The sequence below is a fragment of the Electrona antarctica genome (assembly GCF_951216825.1).
Source record: "Electrona antarctica genome assembly, chromosome: 15".
NCBI classification, from domain to species: Eukaryota; Metazoa; Chordata; class Actinopteri; order Myctophiformes; family Myctophidae; genus Electrona; species Electrona antarctica.
In genome coordinates this window covers 35,142,895-35,168,998 of record NC_136796.1, presented here as the reverse complement: position 1 = coordinate 35,168,998, position 26,104 = coordinate 35,142,895, and the positions used below count along the sequence as shown (strand labels likewise).

At 44.4% G+C, this 26,104-nt stretch overlaps 1 protein-coding gene across 4 annotated transcripts in view; it reads left to right on the top strand.

Moving 5' to 3' along the window:
* The window catches only part of LOC306937797 (RNA-binding motif, single-stranded-interacting protein 3-like), a 572,911-nt gene that overhangs the window by 168,853 nt on the left and 377,954 nt on the right, over positions 1-26,104 (top strand). Inside the window, exon 1 of one of the 4 annotated variants that reach the window (XM_079521752.1) lies at positions 13,848-15,241. The exons of the other annotated variants lie outside the window; for them this stretch is intronic. Coding sequence (XP_079377878.1) covers positions 15,167-15,241 — 75 coding nt within the window. The 5' untranslated portion in view covers positions 13,848-15,166. Of the gene's footprint in view, positions 1-13,847; positions 15,242-26,104 lie in introns of those variants that run through there. 4 annotated transcript variants of the gene reach the window in all.

Here is a 26,104-nt window from a genome sequence, read left to right as displayed (position 1 = left end):
GGGTGGGGGATATTTGCTAAAGCCTTTAATGAAAATTAAAATGTACATTGATGGATCAGTTTGCTCACGCCACACGAAGGACAGGAATCATGATGGCACATATATAGGCTATTTTATTTTCATGGGAAGTGTGCCATATGGATAAAAAAGGTGGTGGAAGATCACAGGAAAGAGCAGTGGCTGTTGTGGTGTTGCCATGCATTTGCTATAGCATTTATTGTAGACATTGAGGGGGGGGGGGGGGGGGGGGGCTGCATGGAGGTGTGACTTTGTAGTCCAGGATGGACGTGAGACCACATTTTCATGGCAGGTTTTTGGTCATGAACATGGCGTCATGACTTGTGTCAAGTACATCTTGATGATGTCATCAAGATGTACTTCATAATGTTAATGACTTTTTTCAGACCTCCAGTTCTAGAAAACACAGAATGGTGGGGGTCATTTTTATTATTTCCAGCTCTAAGGTATATTAATGACAATGAATGTTGACAATTAGTGGAATTCCCCTTTAAAATAAGCTCTGGTTGCAAAAGGAGTGAAGTGGCCCTTTAATCAATTTAGGTGTAAAGAGCAGCACAGCCTCTAGGGGGCGGTAGTGGGGCTGTTAAACTCTTTATCTTGTTCCAGTGAATATTGTTTACTTCTGAAATAACCATTCCCTGTGTAAAGGGTATACATTTTAATACTGGATCGAGCCTTAATGTGTGTATATTTCAATGCTTTGTTTCACCTACTGTAAGTGGCACCATTTTATTCTCTGAGGAAAGCATGCATGACTTCAAAGCCCCAAAGCAGTAGCCTATTACATCAGAGGGTGTTCTTTTACTGCTGTTCTTGGCATGGAAATGATGCGGCCATGCAGGAGTATGACTGAGGCACTTACTGCATGCGTAGAGACCCGTCACATCTTATTCTGAAAATGCCACCTCTATTTATACACGGTTTGATCAAACTAATATAAACAGTGTAATGTTGACGTTTATATCAACATTCATATCATTTTCAGTTCATTTAGACAATCCTTTTGCAACATGCGTGCTCAACAACCAATTTGCTGGTGAGTGCATGTCGGGTGGATTGAGGCAACATAGAAAGTGAACGTGCTCAACACTAAACTACAATATAAATGTTCGATTTAATTTCATTGTACATGGGAAACAAAAATGTCATGAAAGATTTCAAAAGAGTTAAACTAACTACCAGTGACAGTGTTGTTTTTTGGCAGCAAATTACAATTTTAGTTTAGTCATAGTCTTTGGAATGAAACTTCATCACCTGGAATGTTTTAGTGTTAGTTTAGTTTTAGTCGACTAAAAATCATAAGATTTTAGTTGACTAAATCTACAGCTGATTTAGTCGATTTTGGCGGGCCTTGATGCCGTCGCAATGGCTTACCGTGCGTCACCAGACTTTCCACCTTAAGACTTACCATATAAAGTTATAGAGGCGTTCCATCTTTTTTCTTTTTTCAATGTATTTTTATTGAGGCTCTAAAATGTCACAACTGTTCAATCGCAATTCAATGTATATAGAACCACACATTTGTCTTTTTTCAACACAACATAGGAAAACAACAAGTACCACAATACGGACATTACAATGCACAGACACAAAAAAACAACAAGACAAAACGAGTACACCACAGTCTTGACATGATTGTACATTACAGGTCACCAGAGTCTTTGTTATTCACTACCGTTCAATAAGGTACATTGAAGCGCAGTCTAGAAGGGTCCACTGTATCTAAGACTGGTTCCCATACCTTCGTGAACCCTTCCATGTTATCACGGAGGAGATAAGTCAGTTGAGGCGTTCCATCTTAAGGTGCAAGACCTGCCCAACTATGTGTCTGATAATGGCTTACCCTGGAATGTTACCCTGGCCTATGTTGACCAATCATCATCGTTATGATGACGTTATGCCCTATGCCTATGCCACACGTTTCTCATGTGGAATGTGTTTCTCTCTGGGAGCCACTCAGCGCACCCTGTCAGTTTACATGACAGACTCCCTGCATTGGTAGGAGGAGACGGTTCTTTTGGATCACATTACGTAACGTGGGTAACTAACTCACCCATAGAGCACCGAAGTCTGATGTCAATATCGGTAGAGGGTGCAAATTCATGTACTTTTTATTTGCATTGTAATCCCCATAGGGGGATTTTAGACCGCCTAATATAAGAACGGTGTTTGAAAAATAAACATGTCATCCCGGCCATTACACTCATATGGATATGAAGAATCAACTGACTGAGAGAAAACGCTAGTGTTACTGCTACTGAATTAGTTACATTTTCGCTAGAAGCAGACTGTATCATATATGGGTCACTATGACGGTCGTAAACCATACAGAGACACCGCCCTAACAATAACGCAGAGACAGCTTGTTTATTTTTGGACCACAATGCTTATATGAGACGATTTTAAGATGAGCCCATGTTATTCTCCATAGAGAAATGACCGTGAACCAGGGGAATCGAGGGGATGAGAGAGTGACATCAGGACTTCGGCGCTCTATTGAAAACACAGTAACTATAATGGCGCTACTTAATGGATAGGGTAACTAGTTACCTTAATAGTTACCACAAAAAGTAGTTACGTAAAGTAACTAGTTAGTCACAAGTTACAACACTGTCTTACTTTTAGTCATCATATAAGTTTTCATGTAGTTTCCATTTAGTTTTCGTCAGTTAAAAAGGGTAGTCGACGAAAATCTTTCGTCGTAGCATTATAGTCGAAGAAATCAACACTGCTAACACTGATGATTTCTCTGTGTTCATTTCGGGTGTCTTTTGCATGCAACGGTTTGAGAACTACTGATTTAGAAGGCATTTGTAGAACCGGCCTCAGGTCTTTAATGGGTTAAGGAAAGTAAGTGCACTTCCACTTTGAACAATGAGAAGTTTCAAGTCTGTCAACATAAATAAGACCCAAGGTCCTGACAATATCAGTGGCAGATTGCTAAAGTTGTGTGCGGAGCAACCAAGTCGCATATTTTATGATATCTTTATGATGTCGTTAAAAAAGAAAAAGAAAAAAAAAACCCCAACGAGTACCAGATTTATGGGATCAGTCTGTTGTGTATTTCTAAAGCTGTTAATGACCCGAGGCTGGTCACTCTCACGTCTCTCGCTTGAAAGACAAGTCTGAACTTCTAAAGGAAGGTCAACATGTACAGTACGTGACCTCATGTAATTTGCTTACATGGGGCGTAGACGTAGAGGATGCTTCCATCTCTCTGGAGCCTTTCATAGTTCAGCATCTGGAGGAATAAAACAACATGCTATAGGCTTCTTTTTATAGACTTTTCATCAGCTCTCAATTACAACCCAATGCAATCTTAGTATGCAGACTGTTGATCTACAGTACACCCATTTAAGTCACATTCTGGTGGATTGGTTGCATTGTCCTCTAGTTTGAGGGGGCTTTTGTATTAATTAATGCATTTAGCCCGTAGCACTTGTCGTTAACACTAGCCTTGACGTATGCAAAGGCTCAATTTATGTAAATTAGATAGCATTGTAGACATAGCAATCTGTAGTGTATACACATAGTTTCATTATACAGATTTTCTACTGTTAGACGGATCTTAGGTTCATAGCTTACATATGATTCTTGAAGACTATTTTGATGTATTTGATCTATTACCATGTTTTGTTCTTGCTTACTGTATATCGCTCTGGATTAAGAGTGTCTGCTAAAGGCCTAAAGTGTAATGCTGCGATCCATCCTAATAACTACTGTATCAATGACGTCGATTTAGGCCACTAGCTTGATCACATGTGAGAGATTGTGAGTCTATATTCAGCTACACAGTAATTATTAATAATGTACATGCCAAAACACACACACGCAAGGACACATGCAAGCACGCTGTGACTGTTGTACTGTATGTTCCGTACCCCCATCGTTCCATTTGCTCTCTCTCTCTCCTTTTCTCTCCGTTCCGCCTGCACTCTGACTGAACTTGAACCTTGAACTTGTAAAAGGGTAGGCCTACATGTTTGTGTGCTTCAGTTTCCGTCAGTTTCCTCATCCATATTTCCTTAAAACTATAGTCACGAATATAGTTCGTGACTAGTAGGCTATAACTAGGCTAAGTTTGAACTTAGTGTGAGGTGGTGCAAGTGGCTGCTGGGAGCCTCCCTATTTATTTCCCCCCACTACCAGAATACCAGGAACTAACTATTCCCCTCCATGACGCTATACCCGCTAAACACTCCACCCCTTCCACCCCCAGCCCTCCCTGGTGCAGTTCCAGCATTTCCCTCGAATTCCAAGCATGTGCATGGTTCTAGGAAACGCCCACGCCTCGTCTGTCCAGTCCACTGTCTTACTCTGGAGGGAACACAGCCTTTCTGTTTTTTATTATTATTTTTTCCCCCTTTTTTCTGAAGCATGGAATGGATGTCCTGGACTCACAGCACAGAAAGGGAGGGGAGGGTGGCTGGGAAGTAGTGCTGTTGGCCGCAGGGGGATGCATTGTTTTGGACTTTCCAGGGATATTTTTGGGGGGTGATGGTGGGACGGAGGCAGGCCGGTTCTGTTGTGGTTGTAATGGTTTCTTTTGTAGATCAACGTCGGGGGAATCTCATTCAGCGCTGTCTCCCTTTTGTGTCATAAGCTGTTTCCTTTTCTTTCTTTCTCTCTCTCTCTCTCTCTCTCTCTCTCTCTCTCTCTCTCTCTCTCTCTCTCTCTCTCTCTCTCTCTCTCTCTCTCTCTCTCTCTCTCTCTCTCTCTCTTTCTGGCTCTCTCTCTCTCTCTCTCTCTCTCTCTCTCTCTCTCTCTCTCTCTCTGTCGACTGTCGAGTCCTTTGCTGTTGTTGTTTCAGGACACATATAAAGGTCCGTTAAAGCGGGCAACGATTAAAGCGCCTAGTAGTGATTAATTTTCATTTTCAATGAGACCTGCGTTTATTCTCTGACTCTGTCCCTTAGTGTTTATGCAGGTTTCTCAGAATGAGTATGGTACTTTCAAAAAGTAAAGCTTCATGCTAAGGCATGGGTTGGACTTCTTATCTTCCAATTCATAACATTGTTCTGTTGAGGAGCAAGACAAAACCAGTGATAACCCATATTCTTACACCTACTCATTACACAATAACAAGTAGTATTTTCCCAAAAGAAAACACATAGAACAAAAGAAAACACATCTCAATTATCACTTGCGTGGTGTTGTTTGTGTCTATACACCCTTCCCTATGTCTGTATTTTCTTAGTTTACTCACAACGTCTCTATGTCAACACGTGGGCCAGTACGTGTGCACTATTCCTGTTGTTGAGCCAGGGAGGAGGCTCACACATTGAACGTTGTGTTTGCAAACCGCAACCACAAATCCTACTCGTTATACCTTAATGGGACGGCAAGATCTGTCCCCACATTCAGACCTAGAGAGATTGTTACAGTACAAAAGTTGATATTTAAACTCCTTACCGCATTACGTACAATGGCATATAATTAAGCTTGAAGTCTTATACTGTACTGTGTAACATCCATTTTAGTTGTCGTTTTGGTGACACCTCTGGTACAGTATAGCTCTGTTGTCTGTTAGAGCTGCAATTCCCAGAATTGACTTCAAAATAACAAACATGGAAGTACCGCCACAAAACGAATGCTACCTACAGAGGATATATTTTGAAAGTAAGATTAGAATAGCAGTCGCCAGCATCGGGGGAAGACGCGCATGACCGAAAATAGTACGAGAAAGGTTATTGTGAGATATAACAAAAATAGCTTTTTGTTTCATTGAAACCGTTTCATACATTTATTAAGTTTTTATTGATCCCCATTTTTAGTTTCCCCGCATTACTTTTTCATCAAACTCCTGTTGTATAATGTAAGGTTTGGGGTGTGAAAGTGCATTCACTCATTCAGGTGTATCCATCACATTCTTTTTGCCCAGTGTTATGGGTCACCCTGGTGGAATAAAGGGCAAATAAAAGTTGAAATGAAGTCGGTAGCATTGCAAGTAATCGTCCAGTCTAGTATACCCTCTGGTGCTGTGCTAAGGTCATTCTATTAGCAATCTCAGGCTGTTTAGAGGAGAAGTGTAATCACTTTGTGCCATTAGAGGAATGATATACCCTCGTCTCTCTCTCTCTCTCTCTCTCTCTCTCTCTCTCTCTCTCGCTCTCTCGCTCTCTCTCTCTCAGTCGCTTTGGTGAATTAAAATTCTCAAAACGACTTGTTGAGCCTCCAAATCACCTTCACTTGTGTACATTACCTACTGGAGGTTGGCTCAAGCTTAAATTGGGGCATATCCGTTTCAATGGCATTGTTAGCATTGTTATCAATATTATTAATAAAAACGGAAAAGTAATATACTCCCTTTCTCGCTCTCTCCCTCTTGCTTGGTATGTGTGAGATGGACCAGATGGTGTACTATACACTATACAGGTGTATAGCGTGAGTGCGTGCGTGCGTGTGTACGTACAGGTATGTTTTGTACTTTGAGTGTGAACAAGGAGTTTTTCATTCTTACAGGTAGAGTAGGGTTATCCCTTTTTAATCGGTGGATGCCGTTTGCATGATGTGATCTCATCTGGTTTGTATTGTTACTACAATGATGTTTTTAGTATTCAAATCTTGCCCCTCCACACCCCACACACCACACATTTGTGTGTCCTGACGTCAGCCAGAGTGATTCATTCCAGCTGAGTGTTTCAACGCACACACCCACACTCACTGCCTCTGGTTCCAGTTCCACAGATGTACGTATACAGTACAGCCTGCATTCCCAGACTCCATTTGATTCCATTTGTACACTCTCAGAGTTATGGTCCTTGAAATTAAAAAAAGTTTGAAAACCACTGCACACTAAATGAAACAGAGCCTCAATTAGTATCATCGGTAACACCTTCTTCTTCTTCTTCTTCTTCTTCTACTTCTTCTACTTCTTCTTCTTCTTCTTCTTCTACTTCTTAACGCAGCTCTGTGAACTCGCTGGCCGCTGAGAAACGTTGCACTCCACCAACCTTAGCTCTGGTCTCTAGTGTCGACTGGAAGGTTTGCAGGTCAAGTTCTTTAGTTTCACGAGTCAAGTCTCAATTCCCTGCTTTTAATTCTTAATGGTGTGACCGTTGAATATCGAAGCTGTGTGTAACGGTACTCCAATGGGGTTTCCACTGTCTGCTGCTCATTCCGAGGGAAGAATATAAAATGCAAATCATCCTGTTTTGAGGGTTTCACCACTTTAAACCTCGCGTCCCTATTTTGTCCCTTTTCCCAAAATGTCAAAAAAAGAGAATTTCAAAAAATAGGATATTTCCCCGATACAGATACAGATATAGGCCTTTTTTTCTTTTAAGTTAAGTTATTGATTGATTGAAAATTGTATTCACATATGTAGAATGGGTACATTTCAAAGAAAGTACAGGTCATTACAAAAACTGCTGCAAGGGTAAAACCAGAAAAAGCACTCGACTTGTTTACATCGGGTCCTCCATTTTCAAATTTAAAGACGTACAAATTATTATATTTATTATTATCATGCAAATGGCCGCCCTATAGTGTAGTGGTTAGGTTAGAGCATATGCCTTTCATGCGGAAGGTTGTGGGTTCGAACCCTGCCTGTGGTCGACGTCAGGGCATGCGGTCGCAACGGGTTCCTAACGCCAAGTCAAATGTGTTCAGATCTGATCTCAGTCTCCTGAGGAGGCGCATCTGAAGCCTGTCCTGGACGAGGTATCTGGACGTAAAAAACAAGTCCATTATATTAACATGCAGATTGCAGTTTTAAAAAAAAGAATTACTTCACAGAGTAGTCCAAAGTAGAAGAATATACAATTCAGATTCTCTCTCTGTCTTGATTTCTCTTCCTCTATTCAAGCTCATTTGGCTTTCCCTCTCATCTCTTAATCTCTCCATCTCTCTTTCTATTATTCTGCGCGTCGGCCTGTCTGTCTCTCTCTCTCTCTCCTGGTCCCACCCCTCCGCTGGCCGCATAGAGCCTGTTGGTTCTGGAGACCGTTAATCTGATAATCCAACAATCGATATCAGTCTCATCTCTTTTCTTCAGATAAAAGCCAACCTATCTGATAATTATGTTTTCCTCTACGCGGCCCCTCGCCTCCGCATTGTTTTGCTCCGTGGGATGCTTTCTCCTGCCATTGATTGGACACTGTGAAGTCCTGAGTGGTCATTTAACTCAGATGAGTGTGCCAATGGACCCGCTCATGGGTCCACTTGGTCACATTTGTACGCTCCTCTGAGTTACTGGTCCATTTGGTACCCTCTTTGGAGTTAAATTAACACTTGAGATTTTACTTTGTAGTCTGACATGGTGTCTTATGTGTACGGTAGATAATGACAATAGACTTATTACAAATCTGTGTATAGGTCATATGATATTACATACGGTATTATCTATTGTAATATACTGTGAGTAAGTAATTAAGTAGCCTTGGGAACCAATCGTTTCCGATCTATGTAGCCCTTAGGGCAGGAGCCTATATCTCCTGTTTCTGTAGCATGATGAGACTTGATGTGCAGGTTCGCCCCCCAGCCATGAGGATGATGTACAGGTACACCCCCCTGGGCAATAATGATGTTGCAGCTGATTATAGGGCTATTGTAATATGTTATAATATACGGTAGTAGTATACCAAACAACTAAATGGACCAGTTAGACAAGTGGTTCAGGCTGGCTCTGATGTCTGACAGCGAGTCTCGGGTTCGATTCCCAGGCCAGAACTTTTTTACATGTCAATACCCAACTCTCTTTTCTGGGTTTCCTGTTTCCTTACACTTGTAACTATCTATAAGGCAAGAAAAGACAGAAAAAATATCCTAAAGAGAAGAAAGAAACATAATCATGGTGGGTAATACACTTGCCGATGACTATCTTCATTTATCCTATTTAATGTGTGCCGGCACTAGAAAGAAATTCTAGGGTTATTATTATTATTTTTTTGCCACAAGCGAGCGGTTGTGTTGAACATCGCATCCATTTTCATGACAGCACACAGTAATATCCTCAGCGTTAAGCGTGCAATCCGTGAGATTTATATGTCCTCTCCCGACGGAGAGAGAGGTACAGTAATTGCAAACTGTAACAACCGCGAGATTGTCTCCTGTGTGGGAGGCCAAACATCTACCACTCACACAAGTGGGAATCCCCAGTTGGCCAGGGGAGAATGGGCTCTATGCACACGCACACACCATTTTGGAAAGAACCCCCTACCTCCTTCACAGGTGTTACCACTGATACTAATGAATAGGGGTGTAACGGTATAGTAAACTGTATTGATAGTATATCGAAATGGAAACTCAACATGTCGTATCGTTTGACTATGTATCGTATCGTTTTGAAATGCAAATAATCGGTATCGAATCGTTTTGCAATGCAAAGCATCGATTGTATCAATATACTAAGCACTGTATTTAGCAATTTGAGTGTGAAATGAAATATGTTTTGCTGTCTCTTAGTCTTGACCTGACCTTGAACTCACTCAGACACCCCTGAAGCTTGAAGGTCAAGTCCCGTGGCTTTCTTCCGAGGTGCAAAAGCCTGGTGACGCGAGGTTAACACTATGAGACATGTGTACATCTCTCAGGCTACTTTGTGGTCAGTGAAATTCTCTGGCCAGCAGACGGCTCTTCTTTGGTCTGGGTCATTCTATAGAGTGGAGCCTGTGTCCATTTCATCCTGTGCTCACAGGCAGCCATCTTCTTCCCCCAGCAGCATTGTGCCTACTCTATACTTACTCTATACTTACTCTATACTTACTCTATACTTACTCTATACTTACTCTATACTTACTCTATACTTACTCTATACTTCTATACTTATTGTGCCCTGTATTGTCTGTCCTGATGAAGGTCGAATAGACCGAAACGTTGAATAAAGAGCAACATTTTTGGCAAGTTTTCTGACACTGTGCGGGACCCTTCTTTGTTTTTCAAAGATACCCTTTTAAGTATGCTTTATTGCCCTACGCACCTGTCAATAGCCTTGAGGTGTGCATCGACCTTTTGCTAAAAAGCCTACTCTATACTCTAACATTCTCTCTGTCTTTACCTGAAGGATTGTAGGTGTAGTGTTCTCATCCAGCGGTCCTCTTGCTCATTTATATAGCGCCTTTTATTTATCCAAGGCGCTTTACATAGATTGTGCATTACATTCACCCATTCACACACACATTCATACACCGATGGCGGCAGAATCTGCATGCAAGGCACCAACCTGCACATCAGGAGCAATTAGGGGTTCAGTGTCTTGCTCAAGGACACTTCGACACTAACTCTGGGGGAGCCCGGGTTCGAACTGGCGACCTTGCGGTTACCATCCGGCCACTCTCTACCCCTGAACCACCGACTCGGGGTCCATATCACATACAAAATACCAATACACAATACAATTAAAATAAAACAACGGTAAATGAAAACCATTTGTGTACCTGTACCATTTATGTACCTGTACACAAGATGTAACAATAAAGCACAACTTTGAACCTTGAACCATATGCTCACAGTCTGTAGAGGCTGTTTCGCCAATGTCTCCAAATCATGAAAGAGAACTCTTAGAACTCTTCACAGGGTTGGTTAAAATCACAATGACAGAGTTGTCAGACTCTTCTAATCGACATGAATTAATACATGAAGTTTCTTATAGCGGTTTGACATTCATGTTTATTGCCAGTGGGATTATGTTTTATTCCTCTTTCTGGGTCAGACTGAATTATATCCATGCATTACCGTTTGGGAAATGGATGTTTCATATTTTTATTTGATGATAGCACAATTTTACAATTTCTATTAACCCTGACATGCCTCCATGTATTTTGGGCAAATATTCAAGTGTGTCAAAACAATTGACAATATTCAGTGTTTGTTGTATGACGAGGTATAAAAAAACGCTCCTCTTATGCAAGGGAAGTTACACTTATCCATCGTGCTGGTTTCATTAGTAGCTGTGGTGTAAAGTATCTAAGTACATTTACTTAAGTACTGTACTTTGAGGTATTTGTACTTTACTTGAGTATTTCCAATTTCCAATGCGTTTACTTCTACTCCACTTCATTTCAGAGGCAAATATTGTAATTTTACTCAACTACGCTCATTTGAAATCTTTAGTTACTACAGTAGTTACTTTGATTATTATTACAAAACATACATTAAACACTTCAGCCCTATATACATTTCAGCCATTTGAAATCGATCTACAAGCTCACAATGCGTCAGCTGTATTCAAAATATGTGTAGACATTATTTTTGTAAACTTGAAATGGGACATTCTGCATTGTGAGTAGGCTACTTTCTACTGTTGGTACTTTAAGTACTTTTTGATGCCAACACTTTTTGTTGCCTACATTTTGAATTCCGGACTTCTACTTGTAACAAAGTATAGTTCTAAATCACTGTATTGATACTTATACTGAAGTCAAACATGCAAGTACTTTTTCCACCACTGGACATCACTAAGGCCTCACTCAGACCTTTACAACAGATTGCTGTATGCTTGTTGTATGAATGTTGTGTAGTGTCATGGCCGCCCCAATGCATTTCCAATGGAAGTCACATGGTTTGTAGTCCACATTTTGGACTACAAGCTGTTGTATGCATAGACATATATACGTAGATGCCCTTTCCGGCTCTGAGGCGCATGTCACCATTGAAGGCACTATTTTCCCGACATTCCTTGCAAAGCATTAGCGGAAGCAAAGCGGAAGCTTGTCAAGTTTCCGCATGCGTAACATAAGTCGAAAAGACGCGCTGTGATTGGCCAGTAGTCACTTGAGTGACAGCGAGAGACATGGAGGAGTCACATGAGTGACGTCACTTGGGCAGCGACGCTGCCCAAAAAAAAAAAAAAAGCCTTCAGCACTGCACTTCCGCCTTCATTGGGATACACGTCGCTCCAATGAACTGCAGCAGCAAATGAGGCATCTATTTCTTATAATATCTATGGTTGTATGGCTTTCGGCTGTGTTTCGACTGCGCCCCTCCTCATACAACACAAATGTTGTGTCAAACCATGTGACTCCCATTGGAAATGCATTTGGCACTACACAACATTCATCCAACAAGCATACAGCAATGCAGTAAAGGTCTGAGTGAGGCCTTATGCCTCACTCAGACCTTTACAACAGATTGCTGTATGCTTGCTGTATACAAAGGGTGTGACACAGCTTGCCCCAATGCATTTCCAATGGGAGTCACATGGTCTGACACAACACTTGTGTTGTATGAGGGGGAGGGGCGCAGTCGAAACACAGCCGAAAGCCATACAACAGCTTGTAGTTCAAAATGTAGTCCTCAAACCATGTGACTCCCATTGGAAATGCATTGGGGCAAGCTGTGTCACACCCTTTGTATATAGCAAGCATACAGCAATCTGTTGTAAAGGTCTGAGTGAGGCCTAAGGTGTTTTCCTGTTGTATAGTCTCCATGATCGTGTGATCTCTGTTTTATCGGTCTGTTGTTGGAAAGAAAGTCCCTCCTGTCTAATAACTGCTTCTATTGAGATGAGCTGTACTGTTATATACCGTATATGAATGCACTCTTGAATGTACACGTGGAAAATAACTATACAGCACAGTATATCGGTTTAAATTGAAAATAAATATGTCTTATACTTGTACTTGTACTCCACCATAACCTTTTCTTTTTTATACGATGCACAGGAGATGAATTATTTTGCTGGGGAAGATATAATGTTTATGTTCCTTCCGTGTATACGGTAACCCTCTGGTATTCAATATCAGAATGGGGGAGAAAATATCTTCAGTCTGCATCTGACAGTGGTGGAAAAAGTACTCAAATGTTGTACTTGAGTGAAAGTATCAATACTGCAATGTAGATGTACTCCCTTACAAGAACAGTATCGGCATAAATATTTACTTAAAGTACTAAAAGTAAAAGTACTCATATTGCAGAAAGTCTTCTGAAAATAGCCGATCTACAAGTTCACAATGTTACGCATCGCGACGCATTGTGAGCTTGTAGATCTGCTATTTTCAAATGGCCGAAATGTAGATAGGGTTTTCTATAATCAAAATTAAAATCTCCAAAGTAACTATAGGCCTAGCAATTAAAGTTTTCAAATAAATGTAGTGGAGTAAAAGTACGAGATGTAGTGGAGTTGAAGCAAAAGTATTGAAAATTGGAAATACTGCAGTAAAGTAAAAGCTATAGGCCTACCTCAAAATGCTACTTAAGTACAGTACTTGAGTAAATGTACTTAGTTACTTTCCACCACTGATTATACATGATCTGTATTTTAAAACGTCTTAAATTGAGAAATGTGTATACTGGCAAAGAGTCAACACATAATCAGATGCAGAATCAGCTTTGACATAGAATGGACAGGATCAGCGCTGATCCGATCTAGAATCAAGATTACTGATCTAGAATCAAGATTCCTGAACTATAGAATCAGCACTGATGCATGCAGAGTCAGTGTTGTAGGACTGTGTGTGTTTAGTGCTGTGTTTAGGCCGTAGCTCCACATGCAGCCAGTAGGGGGAATACACTCCTTGCGCTGCTGCCGTCGTTCTCCTCTCCTCTCCTCTCCTCTCCTCTCCTCTCCTCTCCTCTCCTCTCCTCTCCTCTCCTCTCACAGGCTTTTAAAAACGCTGCAGCCTGCTGCTCTCTCTCTCTCTCTCTCTCTCTCTCTCTCTCTCTCTCTCTCTCTCTCTCTCTCTCTCTCTCTCTCTCTCTCTCTCTCTCTCTCTCTCTCTCTCTCTCTCTCTCTCTCTCTCTCTCTCTCTCTCTCTCTCCGTGCTCTGGTCCCTCCTACAGTCTACAGGAGGCGGTCTGCTCCGCTCACTCGGACGAGCCCCCTTTTACCGCCCTGTCACTGTGGAAGGAAAGGAGAGAGAGCGAGAGAGAAAGCGAGGGACTGTGTGTGTGTGTGACAGAGAGAGAGAGAGAGAGAGAGAGAGCGTGAGGAGGCAGGCTGAAAGCGAGAGAGCCGCGCGGAAGAAAATAAAGAACACATTTTGTAGGGAAGAAGGAAAGAGGGAGGATCTCAGATGAGGGTCTCCTTGTCTGTTGGACAGCTGGGAATCACTCACTGAAAACAAAATTCTCCCACTCCTCTCCTGGACCACCCGTCCGTCTGTCCGTCCGACCATCCGTCCGACTCGACCGACCGACCGACCACTGGAGATTTGATTAGTTTTTCCTTCTTCTTTTGTATTCTAATGACAAACTGGTGCCATCTCATTATAGGAAGCCGGGAGGATTGTTTGATTTTTCTCTTAATTGCACTCGTCTGCTCTGCCGCCTCTGGACTGTTTCGCTGGTCGTAGCTGGGCTCTTGTCTCCCCCCGCCAGAGCACATCTGTCTGCTGAGCAGATCTCTAACACACACACACACACACACACACGCACACGCGCACACACACGCACGCGCGCCTGCCTCGATTCCGGGGCAGAGGAAGAGAGAGAGATAGAGATCAAAGCGAGGCGGAAGGACTACAAGTCTGAAGGACTACAAGTCTGACAGCTTAAATAGAGAAGTGAAGCTCTACGTCCCCCCCCCCCCCCTCTTCTCCTTGTCGCTCCTTTCCTTGTCCTCTCTTCCTCCTCCCTCTCCTCATCCTCCTCCAGTGTGCCGGTGGTGTGCCAGATCGCTCCTGCCACCTGCTTCTTCTCCACATCATATTGCTCCTCTCTCCTTTCTCCTCCTCCTCTTCTCCCTCCTCCAAAGCTCGCCGCGCGTGGCTCGTGCGCGCATACATACCCGGACGGACCGTGCGGAGCCAGCCAGCGAGACGCCAGCCGCTTCCTAATCTCGCGTGGGATAATATTTACGTCGGACCGCCACAGAGAGAGAGAGAGACAGAGAGCGAGAGACAGAGAGAGAGAGAGAGAGAGACTGAGCCCGTTCTCCTCCCGGACCGCTCAGGTATACCCCGTGTGTCAAGGAGCTCTACCCCCCCCTCCCTCCCCTCTCCAGATCACGGACCCTCTCTGCCTGATCTCCCTCCCCGGAGGAGGAGGAGGACCAGCCGGCGACAGCCAGCCAGTCAGCCAGCCAGCCATCCAGCCAGGAGATAAAAAAAATATTTAACACAACAAAAGACCACAGCGAAAAAGGAAACATACGAGGAATCTCTCAGTCTGCCTCCGTCCGTCCGTCCGTCCCGAGCGACTCCGGAGCGACCGGTTGGATCTGTGTTGTCTCCCCTGCCTGCCTCAGTGCTAAAGGATTCCAGCTTACATGGGCAAGCGATTGGAGCAGCAACCAATGTACCCTCAGTACACATACTACTACCCCCACTATCTCCAGACCAAGGTAAAGAACGCTCCCCCCTACTCCGATAACAGTCTCCCCCCCCCACCTCCCCTCACCCCGTCAACCCCCCCAGCCCCCCTCCCCCAACCCCCCCTCACCCCGTCAACCCCTTCCTTCTACCCGTCACCCACCGCTCACCTCACGCTCTTTATCCCTGAGTGAAGTTGGGGTGTGATGGATCGCCGCCGGCCTTAGTCTGCCACGCTCTCTCTCTCTCTCTCTCTCTCTCTCTCTCTCTCTCTCCCCCGATGGTGTGGTGGGGTGGAGTGGGTGGGTGGTCGCCTCGGTGGGCTTTGAACGTATGTGTCAGTGTGTGCGTGCGTGCGTGCGGCTCAGTTGCGCGCGTGTGTGTGTGTCTGTCACTGGTTGAGTGATGGAGGTTATGTGGGCTGGAGTCTATACTGGGTGTACTGGAGCGTTGTGTGTGTGTGTGTGTGTGTGTGTGTGTGTGTGTGTGTGTGTGTGTGTGCGTGTGCGTGTGCGCGTGCGCGTGTGTGTGTTTACTGGGAGCTGTCCAGTCGTCTCCATTCATCTCTCACCATAACGACATGCTGCATGGGGTCCTCGTATAGTTCAGAGAGAGCCAGTGTGTTAACACAACACTGTAGTGCTGAATGCGTGACATACTGGACTGTTAGGGCTGCAACTATCGATTGTTTTCTTATGGCCATTATTCTACCCATTACCTTTTCCATTATAGGCCGATTTATCAAGGAGCGGGTTTTTCTTTTTCTTTTCATTGAGGTTCGCTAAGCCCTTCCTATGTACCAGCTTTGAGTGTTTGTGTAAACAAATCTTGAAGACAAAAGTGCATAAACACAAACCTTGAAGACAAAAGTGAGGACGCAAATTGTGATGTGTGGCTGGAATGTGATGATGTATGATGTATGTACAGTATGATGATACGAGCGCCCCTCACTTCACACGGGTGTGATTTGTTTTATACATAGGCTCTATTTTTGCTATTTGTTCCACTTTTGAAATTGATCAAATCGATTGCTTTGATAAACTGTTGCACCCCTATTCCCGATGTGCAGGTTGGTGCCTTGCATGGTTTCCTCCGCCATCGGTGTGTGAATGTGTGTGTGTGTGTGTGTGAGACTGGGTGAATGTAATGCACAATCAATGTAAAGCGCTTTGGATAAAAGCGCTCTATAAATACACCATTTCGCTTCCATATCGTGCGGTTTCATGGTCTTGAATCTGCCATTCTGTACAGCAGACCTTCATATTGAACTGTAGGTTTCGCATCATTCCGTCTAGGTTTAACATCTCAATGTATTTGATCTAGTCCTGAATCTGTCATGCTGTGTATATACAGTAGATCTCCACATCGTATTGTAGGGGGGGCTGACGGTGAGCGTGAAGGAGGAGGGAGGCTGCCCATGTTTGCTCTAGCTGTTTTACGCATCAGCGGCTCTGGGCTGGCAGCCCAGACCAATGGCTCTGCTGGCTGCCAGCATGCTGCCTGCCTGCCTGTCTGCCTGGACAGGGCACCCCACACCGGGCAGCATCCAGGGGACTCAAATGGGAGACCAATGGGGATCACTTCATTTGTGTTTAAGCCATTAAGACCTGAGACCGGATTCTACAAAGTGTCTTCTAAATGAAAATCCTGACAGTTTTCTGAGGAATCTATGTTTCTATATGACTCAATGTCAAGCACCCCAAAAAGTATATGTAATTGGCCGCTGACCCCCATCTGAAAATATGTTGTTCCAGGGACCCACCCCCCAGAAGCAACAATATTAATTAAAAACGTTTGCTGTAAATATATATATTCTTTTTACACACGTTTTCACAATCTTTTCAAAAATAGAAGATCTACAAGCTTCAAGCTTGTAGATTTTTCAACAGCTAAAGTTTAAAATAATGGTTAAAGTGGTTAAAAGCTGAGGCAACAAGGATGCCTTCCAGGTTTTAGAGGATTAAACTGCCACAACGCTGAGCACCGACACCCCATTTATAGTCTTTATTTCACGATGGCGTCGTGCGCCGGAAATCTAGCTGACGCTTCAGGCTCTGCAACGAGTCGTGATGCGACGTGCTGCGAGCTCGTAGTAGTATAACCCATTCAGGCCTGACGTCGAAATTAAAAAAAAAACGTTTTCTAAATCATGACAATTTTCTGAAAGATTTGAGGCACCTTTTAACGATTTAAAAAAAATAGCAGACCTACAAGCTCATAGCGCGCCACCGTGGCGCGCTATGAGCTTGTAGATCTGCTATTTTTCAATAGCTAAAGTTTAACGTAACGCTTAAAACACCAAATGGGGTTCCCGCCCAAAATGGGATAAGGCTATTTTCGGCACGGGGATACACCGACACGCGATGAAGTATAAATCAGGCTTAATTTCTCCATGCTGTTTCAGTGAATGATCTGTAACAGGAGACAGCCTGAACCATGACCCAGAGGCCTGTTTTCATTATTTCTTTTGGATGGTTACTAAAGCACGGCTATGTTAACTCATTTGGTGCCTAGATCGCCCTTTGACGCCTCCTGTCCAAACACCATCTGCGCCGAGATCGCCTTTGGACGCCTGTTTTAACATCAATTGATTACGGTTCACAACTGCGTCCTGTATGCGCTCATAACACCCCGGTTCCGGTGCGGTGCAAAACAAAATTACAGAAAAAAAACTGAAATGAAAATTCCGCTGGCTTATGCTGTCTATGGGCACACCGTTTTTAGAATCAAAATATATCGGATTATTTTGTGTCAAAACGAGCTTGATTTGCGCCTCGTTTCTCTAAACGATATGAGCCTCGGTTAAAAAAAAAATGTTTTGGGTGAATGAAATAACAATCGTGCCACCCGTTACATAGCGAAGATTCACTTCCTGATTCTCGGTTTCCGAGTGAAACGGCTTTCAGAGTAAGATGCTTCACCTATTAAATGACTGGATGGTGCCCTGAGCCACCAGCAGATGGCGCTGCTGGCTGTAAATTAGTTAATCGCTGGTATATTACCTACAGCGTATATAGTTTTCATCCTTATCTCATAGTTCTGCGAGAGGCAAGACGTCTAGAAGAGGGTTGTTCTGGCTGGCTCATCTCGCAAAACGGCAGACAATTTAGCGTCAGACTTCTTAGGCACGCCGCCAGTAGGCCAAGGAAGTTCCTCCGTGCGTTTATTTCCATCCACGTGGTTTCATATTTTTTGGTCATATCTACCTTTGATTTGATAATGGCGGTCAATGAGGTCAGGCTGAAACCTTTGCATTATACAGATGTGTCATGACAACTCTTCTCACTTTACTGAAAATGTTTTCCCTGCGTGTTTTATTCACTGATTAGCCCTGCTAATTCTACTGCTTTGCTACTGAAACGAAGTGTCCAGCAGAGGAACTCTATCAATTCAGGGAATTAACATATAACACCTTGGCTAATGCCCAGCCCCCCTTTGTCACTGACAATGTTCTGTTTCTGACAACGCACTGACAATCTACTGAATTGCCAATGGCAGGACATGTGAAGTTCTCCAACGACACATCTGTAGATGATAGACTGACACGTGATAGTCTGGACACATGCTATCTGAGATCCACGTGAACCCATGCTGGTGTGGTTGAGATCCACGTGAACCCATGCTGTTGTGGTTGCCCAAGGGCAACCAGACTATAGTATCTGCCCGACTTTATGATGTATTTATTTATTCTGTATAAACCTTTTAGGGTCCCTCTGTGACGTCATGTGGGTCAACACACAATTTACAATGTAGGAATTTAGCAGACTCTTAATCCAGAGCGATTTACATGCATGCATCATCATCATACTGTTATGCAAGGCTCAAAGCTTGAATTTGTAGGTGCATCCACACGTGCAATTTCCCAGAATTGCAAGTCTTGTTTTACTGTGCAATGACAATGCGCACGCACGCACGCACGCACGCACGCACGCACGCACGCACGCACGCACGCACGCACGCTCGCTCTCCTCTCCCCTCCTCATTATCTCCTTTCTGCTCATCTCAGAGGTCTCTCAACCAGAGCATTCCCCTAATGCCTCTCTCTCTCTCTCTCTCTCTCTCTCTCTCTCTCTCTCTCTCTCTCTCTGTCTCTCTCTCTCTCCACCTCCTCCCACTGCAACCTGCAACAGGCACCCAGCCCCATCCCCTCCCCCCCGCCTCACCCCACCCCAAGGTCAGCTCAGATCCCATCTTGCCACCGTCAGCGTTTGACGCAACCTTGACAACACTGAGCCGACACCGTCGTAGAAACTACACATCCACACAGTGGGGAGGGGGAGGGGGTGGCCTGAGGGGTGGGCGGTGTGACAGAGTGGCTCGGGAGGGCTATCCCACGCTCTCATTAATGACCATTGATCGCTGGGAGAGACCAGAGAGAGAGAGAGAGAGAGAACAAGGTTGTCCGTCAGCTTAACGCCATGTCCACACAATGACATGACGGTCGGTCATTTTGACCTGGCACGCGATTCGTGGACAAGTGTGCAAACCAATACCTATACCTTCCTCGGCCTCGCTGTGAGGCCGTGCAGTGCTGGGCATCGGTCCTGAGCCTTGCAGGTCCTGCCTCCATTAATCATGATTGTTGCATACTGAAGGTATGTATGGCCTCATGCATTCTCCCTCTGCGTAACTCATACCAAAGTGTTGCCACCCCCTCCCAGCACCACCACCCACCCACCGCCTCCATTTTATGGCACATATCTGCAGAGAGAGAGAGAGAGAGAGAGAGAAGAGAACACAACCGACCAACATCTGGCCGTGATTATCATGAAAGTCTCTATTAAAATGGATGGAGTTTAACACTGGAGTCTTCTCGGGGCTAATTTATTTAGACCCTTTCCACAAATGTCACTCGACGCATTTAAAAGACGCTTTTTTTCACGTGTCGGATAAATGAACCATTACTGGTATGACCAATTGACCATAGACTCTGAGAAAGGGGGGGGGGGGGGGGGGGGGGGTTGTGTTAACATGTGATGGACCACTCCTAAACCATTCAGTTTACGATGATGGACCACTCCTAAAGCATTCAGTCTACGGTGCACCAGATCCAAACTGTCCATTTGAGGGACAGACGTATCGCTTGTGTGGGACAAGTGGGACGGGACGGGGTTAGAAATTTATTACTTATAAGTTGCTATGCCTTATGTCATATTCGACCATAGGTTTAATATTGCCAATCATTTTGTTATTGAACGTTTTGGTCATGCAGGGTGCATGGTATGGCCGACTTGATACTGTAGCCTAGGCCTATAGGGGATATTTCCCATCTTATTTTAGCAGGCTTAAAAACACATTGTGCAGGAAAAGAGACAAGCTTGCAATTTACAATGGGAAGGAGTGGAGGGTGGAGTCCCCGGAAGTTCCAGACCCACAGGAAATGACATATTTACCGTGTGAGGGTCCCTCTACTGTACCCTCTACTGTACCGTACTGTCACTGTACCGTACTGGCACACCCGAAATCATCATAGTTAATATGTGCGTGTGTGTTTGTGTGTGTATTAGGTTGCGCACAGGTGGTGAAAAACCATGCTGTTTTCGTGCTCATACCCAACCACACACATAGTGCTCAGACACAGGCAGCCAGCCAGCCAGCCAGCCAGCCAGCCAGCCAGCCAGCCAGCCACACACATAGGGCTCCATCTTGCGCCACCCCTTACCCCTTATCCCTAAACTTGTTTGCCATTTTGTACTATTTTAAAACATTTAAAAATAGTTCAACTAGCCAATCTACATCGACACGTTGTTAGCTTGTAGATCGGCTATTTGTACTATTTTAAAATGTTTTAAAATAGTACAAAATGGCAAATAAGTTTAGGGATAAGGGGTAAGGGGTGGCACAATATATAGGGCATAGTGCTCAGACACAGGCAGCCAGCCAGCCACACACATAGCTCCGTAAGGGAGTGGTTGCACCACTCAATAATAATAATGTTCTCTACACATTTTGTGAACGACGCTTCGTTTTGTAACTTCATCATTAATCACAATGCTTTTGTGCATGGATATAGATGGAAATGTGTTTCCTTAATTGTTACACTAGTCGTGTAGTCTGTTATACTAAATACATTTGTAAACGTTGCAGCCCTTGGACTTGGACATTTCACAGCTCGAGGAAACTGCAGTCACTCAATGCTAATAGTATTTGTAGTAGATAACAGTAGCACAATTTGAAATGCACTCTATGGGCAGACAAATAATGTAGTCTGTGTGTGTTTGACTAGGCTTTGACTGGATTGCTGGATTACTACAATGACCATAATGCTTTGGTGCACTCACCCCATCTTGTGGAGAGGGGCAGGGCTGTCTTACTGAGACAACATGTAGTCCAGGAAGGAAGTGAGACCATGTGTCTGTGGCATCACAGACACTTTGAAATACAAAAATATCATAAAACACATATTACCCACGTAAAAAAACCCCAGGAAAGAGTTTCTTGTCTCCCAAACATCATTAAAGTAAGATCTGCTTACAAAAGGGGTGGTCTAGATTAACATGGAATGGACCCAGCATCCACCTTTCACTCCAGATTAACATGTAAAAGTCTGGGAATGAGATGAAACAATAGCAATTGGACCTCTATCGATTAGTGCAGCGGGGCGTTGCATGTGACTCTCTCTTTAGCAGAATTATTGATCCCTGAAACTGCGTGCGTGCGTGCGTGCGTGCGTGCGTGCGTGCGTGCGTGCGTGCGTGCGTGCGTGCGTGCGTGCGTGCGTGCGGCTTGTTGGACATGACGTTGGTGAGAGAATGACTATACTAATTTTCCTTCGCCTGTTGAATCCACAGAGCTGTCACAGAGATAAGTGTGTGTGTGTGTGCGTGTGTGCGCGTGTGTGCGTGCACATACACATGTGTACGTGCATGTGCGCGCGGCACCACCGGCTCTCACGGCTCAGTGTGCATTCATTTTTAATGCTAGGTAATGTGCGCGCACCGCAAATGAGAAAATTACAGCAAAAAAGGCTCTTCAACCTCCCCGAACAATTACCATCGCACATGATCAATTATTGTTATTTCATGACAGCGTTCGGGGGGATGTGTGTGGATTTCATTTCGATGGGAGGCTTTCGAAGCGCTTGTTGGTTTTGGCACTCAGCGTGATCTGCAAATCCAGAGTGTTAATTGAACTCTGAGTGAACAAATGGAACCAAATGAGCCATTATACGGGTCCACTCGTTTCCATTATACGGGTCCACTCGTTTCCATTATACGGGTCCACTCATTTCCATTATACGGGTCCACTCGTTTCCATTATACGGGTCCACTCGTTTCCATTATACGGGTCCACTCGTTTCCATTATACGGGTCCACTCGTTTCCATTCGCACACCCTCAGAGCAGGGTTGGTTTTGACAGCACACTTTTGATTTTAGTCACAGTCCCTTGAATAGTTTTCATTTAGTTTTAGTCACATTTTAGTCACCTGGAATGTTTTAGTGTTTTAGTCGACTAAATGGACAGTTTACTTAGTAGACTAAAATGTATTTTGGCGGGCCTTAATGACTGATTTTATACTTGCTGAAAATGGGACAATGCGTACTTTCTACTTTTGGTACATTTTGATGCTGATACTTTTGTACTTTTACTCAAGTATAAGCCTACCTTACATTTTGAATTGGGGACTTTTACCTGTAAGGGAATATAGTTCTACATTGCAGTATTGATACTTTTACTGCAGTAAAACACGAGTACTTTTTCCAAAACTGTATGCAGTAACTCTATGGTATACTGACTGCTGACACAATGCATGCTGGGGGATTTCTCACTGACGCCACAGGGCTCTCACTACTGTTGACGGTGGCCTTTGACCTCCAGCTGTGATGTTCTGTTGTAGTGGATCTGGTGTATCTCTCTCACGCGCACGCACGCACACACGCATGCACGCACGCACGCCGTGGCTGACTGATCAAGGATCAGTGTGTACAGAAGGTGAGAAGCATGGGGGAAGCAGATATAGAGGCAGATTTAGCAGCGGGGCCTTAAGCAAACAGTCGACGGGAGCCCATATTGAGAGGCTCTGCCATACTGTACATAGGAAGCATTACTAGACTCTTAATGCTTTATAGATGGAGGACCAGACAGCCAGCCTGAGAGAGAGAGAGAGAAAGAGAGAGACTCTGACTGTCAGAGCTGTTAGGAGGAGGGAGGGAGGGGTCGGTCGGTCGGCTAAAAGCAAGGGAAGAGGGTTTGGTTACATTAGCCGGGATGATCTATTGTGCTTCAGGAATAACAACGGAGCCTTGTAAATGTGTGCGTGTGTGCGTGCGTGAGCGCGCCTGATCTTCATCTTCAGCCACTCCAGCCGAGCATAGCTTTTCAAAGTCCTCTTATTCCGAATATGCACTATAGGGTAATTTAACTAGGGGTGTGCCAATATATCGATATCGCGATATATTGTGATACTTCCTCCCTGCGATATATAGTAAAGTCCTTCCAATATCGTGATATTTGCAAAGTTGCAGTCAGTATTATTCTGTTTGGAGGAGGGCAAGATTCATGTGATTCGGCCAGTTTGTGACACGAAAAATCTTGTACGAGTTTGGAATAAATTCCAGGTTTTTGCCTTTTGTGGTTATGTTTTCATTTTCAACTACAGATATCGTGATAATATAAAAGCTTGTGATGAAAATAAAAGTTGATGAAATCTCTTATGTTGAATATCGCAATATCGCAATATCAAATCGAATATCGCCACATATATTGTATCGTGAGGTAAGTTACCCTAATTTTAACCAATTATCTACTTAAGCCCAATTCTCTTCTACAAGCTCACAATGCGTTGCATTTTTGGCTAATGTTCCGTCCAGAATGTGTATGTTGTGGTTCAAGTGGTTACACAGTATACTGTACACTTCCGTTGACTGCAGTCATCCCCCATACAGGGAAATCTACAAGCTCGCGTGTCATGTTGCGACGCATTGGAAGCTCGGAGGTCTGCCGAATGTTCGCACGCTCATTTTCATGATTTTCAACGGTGGATCGGGTGTTCCAGACCGGGGGGTGGGGTGGGGGGGTCGAGCAGAGAAGACCTCCACCCCTCCTCACTGATCGAATCTAGTGCTTTCCGTCCGTCCTTCCTTCTGTCCGGGGGAAATCAAATACTCCCACGTTTCATTTACCAAAGCCCCGGTCTATTGAGGTATAGGAAGGCTGTGTACTTCTTAGTATTATGTTTGAGGTATAGCTCACTTCCCTCGGCTGTAGCTCTTGATTGGCGCTTCACGACTGACTGACTGGCTGGCTGGCTGGCTGGCTGACTGACTGACTGACTGACTGACTGACTGGCCCTGAACGCAGCCCGCCTCTGCTCTGCCATAAATCACTCGTCCGTTTGGTTACTCTCTCACTTCACTGTTGGCAGGCTTTTTAGCCAGGGCTCTTTCTATATGTCCCTCCCCCCCTCTCTCTCTTTCTCTCTCTCTCTCTCTGTGTGTGTGTGTGTGTGTGTGTGTGTGTGTGTGTGTGTGTGTGTGTGTGTGTGTGTGTGTGTGTGTGTGTGTGTGTGTGTGTGTGTGTGTGTGTGTGTGTGTGTGTGTGTGTGTGTGTGTGTGTGTGTGTGTGTGTGTGTGTGTGTGTGTGTGTGTGTGTGTGTGTGTGTGTGTGTGTGTGTGTGTGTGTGTGTTTGTGTGTGCGTGCGTGTGGGGGTCGGGATCGGGCGGGCGGGGGGGGGGTTGTTAATCAACTCACACTCACACACACCTCTGTTTTAATGTCCTACACCGTCAAATTGGGAGTGTTCGTTTTAACTGAGAGAGCGCAGTAGCACACACATGGAACCGAATCCCATTCGCTCTCTCTCTCTCTCGCTGTCTCTCTGTCTCTCTCTCTCTCTCTCTCTCTCTCTCTCTCTCTCTCTCTCTCTCTCTCTCTCTGTGGATTCTGTTGCTATGTTTGTAACATCTTTATTTTCTCTGGTCACACCATCCCTTTCACACACAGCTGTCACTCAGTCGGGTAGACAGCTTCGTTTATAAAGCTCGACGTGTGTGGGCACACGTACTGTATAGCTGCGTACTCACATGCACGCGATGCACCGCCAACACACACACACGCACACACACACGCACGCGCACACACACACACGCACACTGAGACATATGTACCCACCAATGTTCATGCACCCCACGCACACGCACACGCACATGCACACGCACATGCACACGCACACGCACACGCACACACATGCACACACGCGCACGCACACACTGCAGTGCGAGCACTTCTCATCTATAAACTGACAGCTGGCCATACATTATTAGGGGCTCTGTGTTGATTTGTTTCTTACTGTGAGTCTTCTGGCAGGCAGACACAGCTCATTTACACTGCTCTGTGTGCGTACATCACATACAGTACTATAGGCTATACGTTCTGCTGAAGAGCAAAGAGGAGACCGACGCGGGAAATGAGACTGCTTGTTTTATTTATTTATTCGTCTGAACAATTTACACATTGGAAGATGTTGGTTAATATAGACTCTCTCATGCCACACAACTCTGCTTGTCACAATTAAATGGCACAGAGAATCTGCAATTACGCCCACTGAAAGTTACCATCAAGAAGCTGTCTCCCCCCCCCCCCCCCCCCCCCCCATTTGTGCTAAATAGCAAGCTGGATAGGCTTTGGCTAATTCAATTTAGAGTAGGCTTTATTTACGTAACTAAATAGGTGAAAACCGTCGGTCCCGAGAAACTATATCCGGAGTGGCTTTACAAGTGCAGCATCGGAATGAATGCCACGAACCCGCCTGGTCAACAAGCGCCAAAGTCAATGGACTCTTTAAGTATAGAGTACAGTGCTTAGAGTTTTGGAAATTCGGATACCAGGTAAACATCAAACGTAGGAAATGTCTAAATGACTTGCTATCAACTTAATATTTCTCAGCATTTGCAAG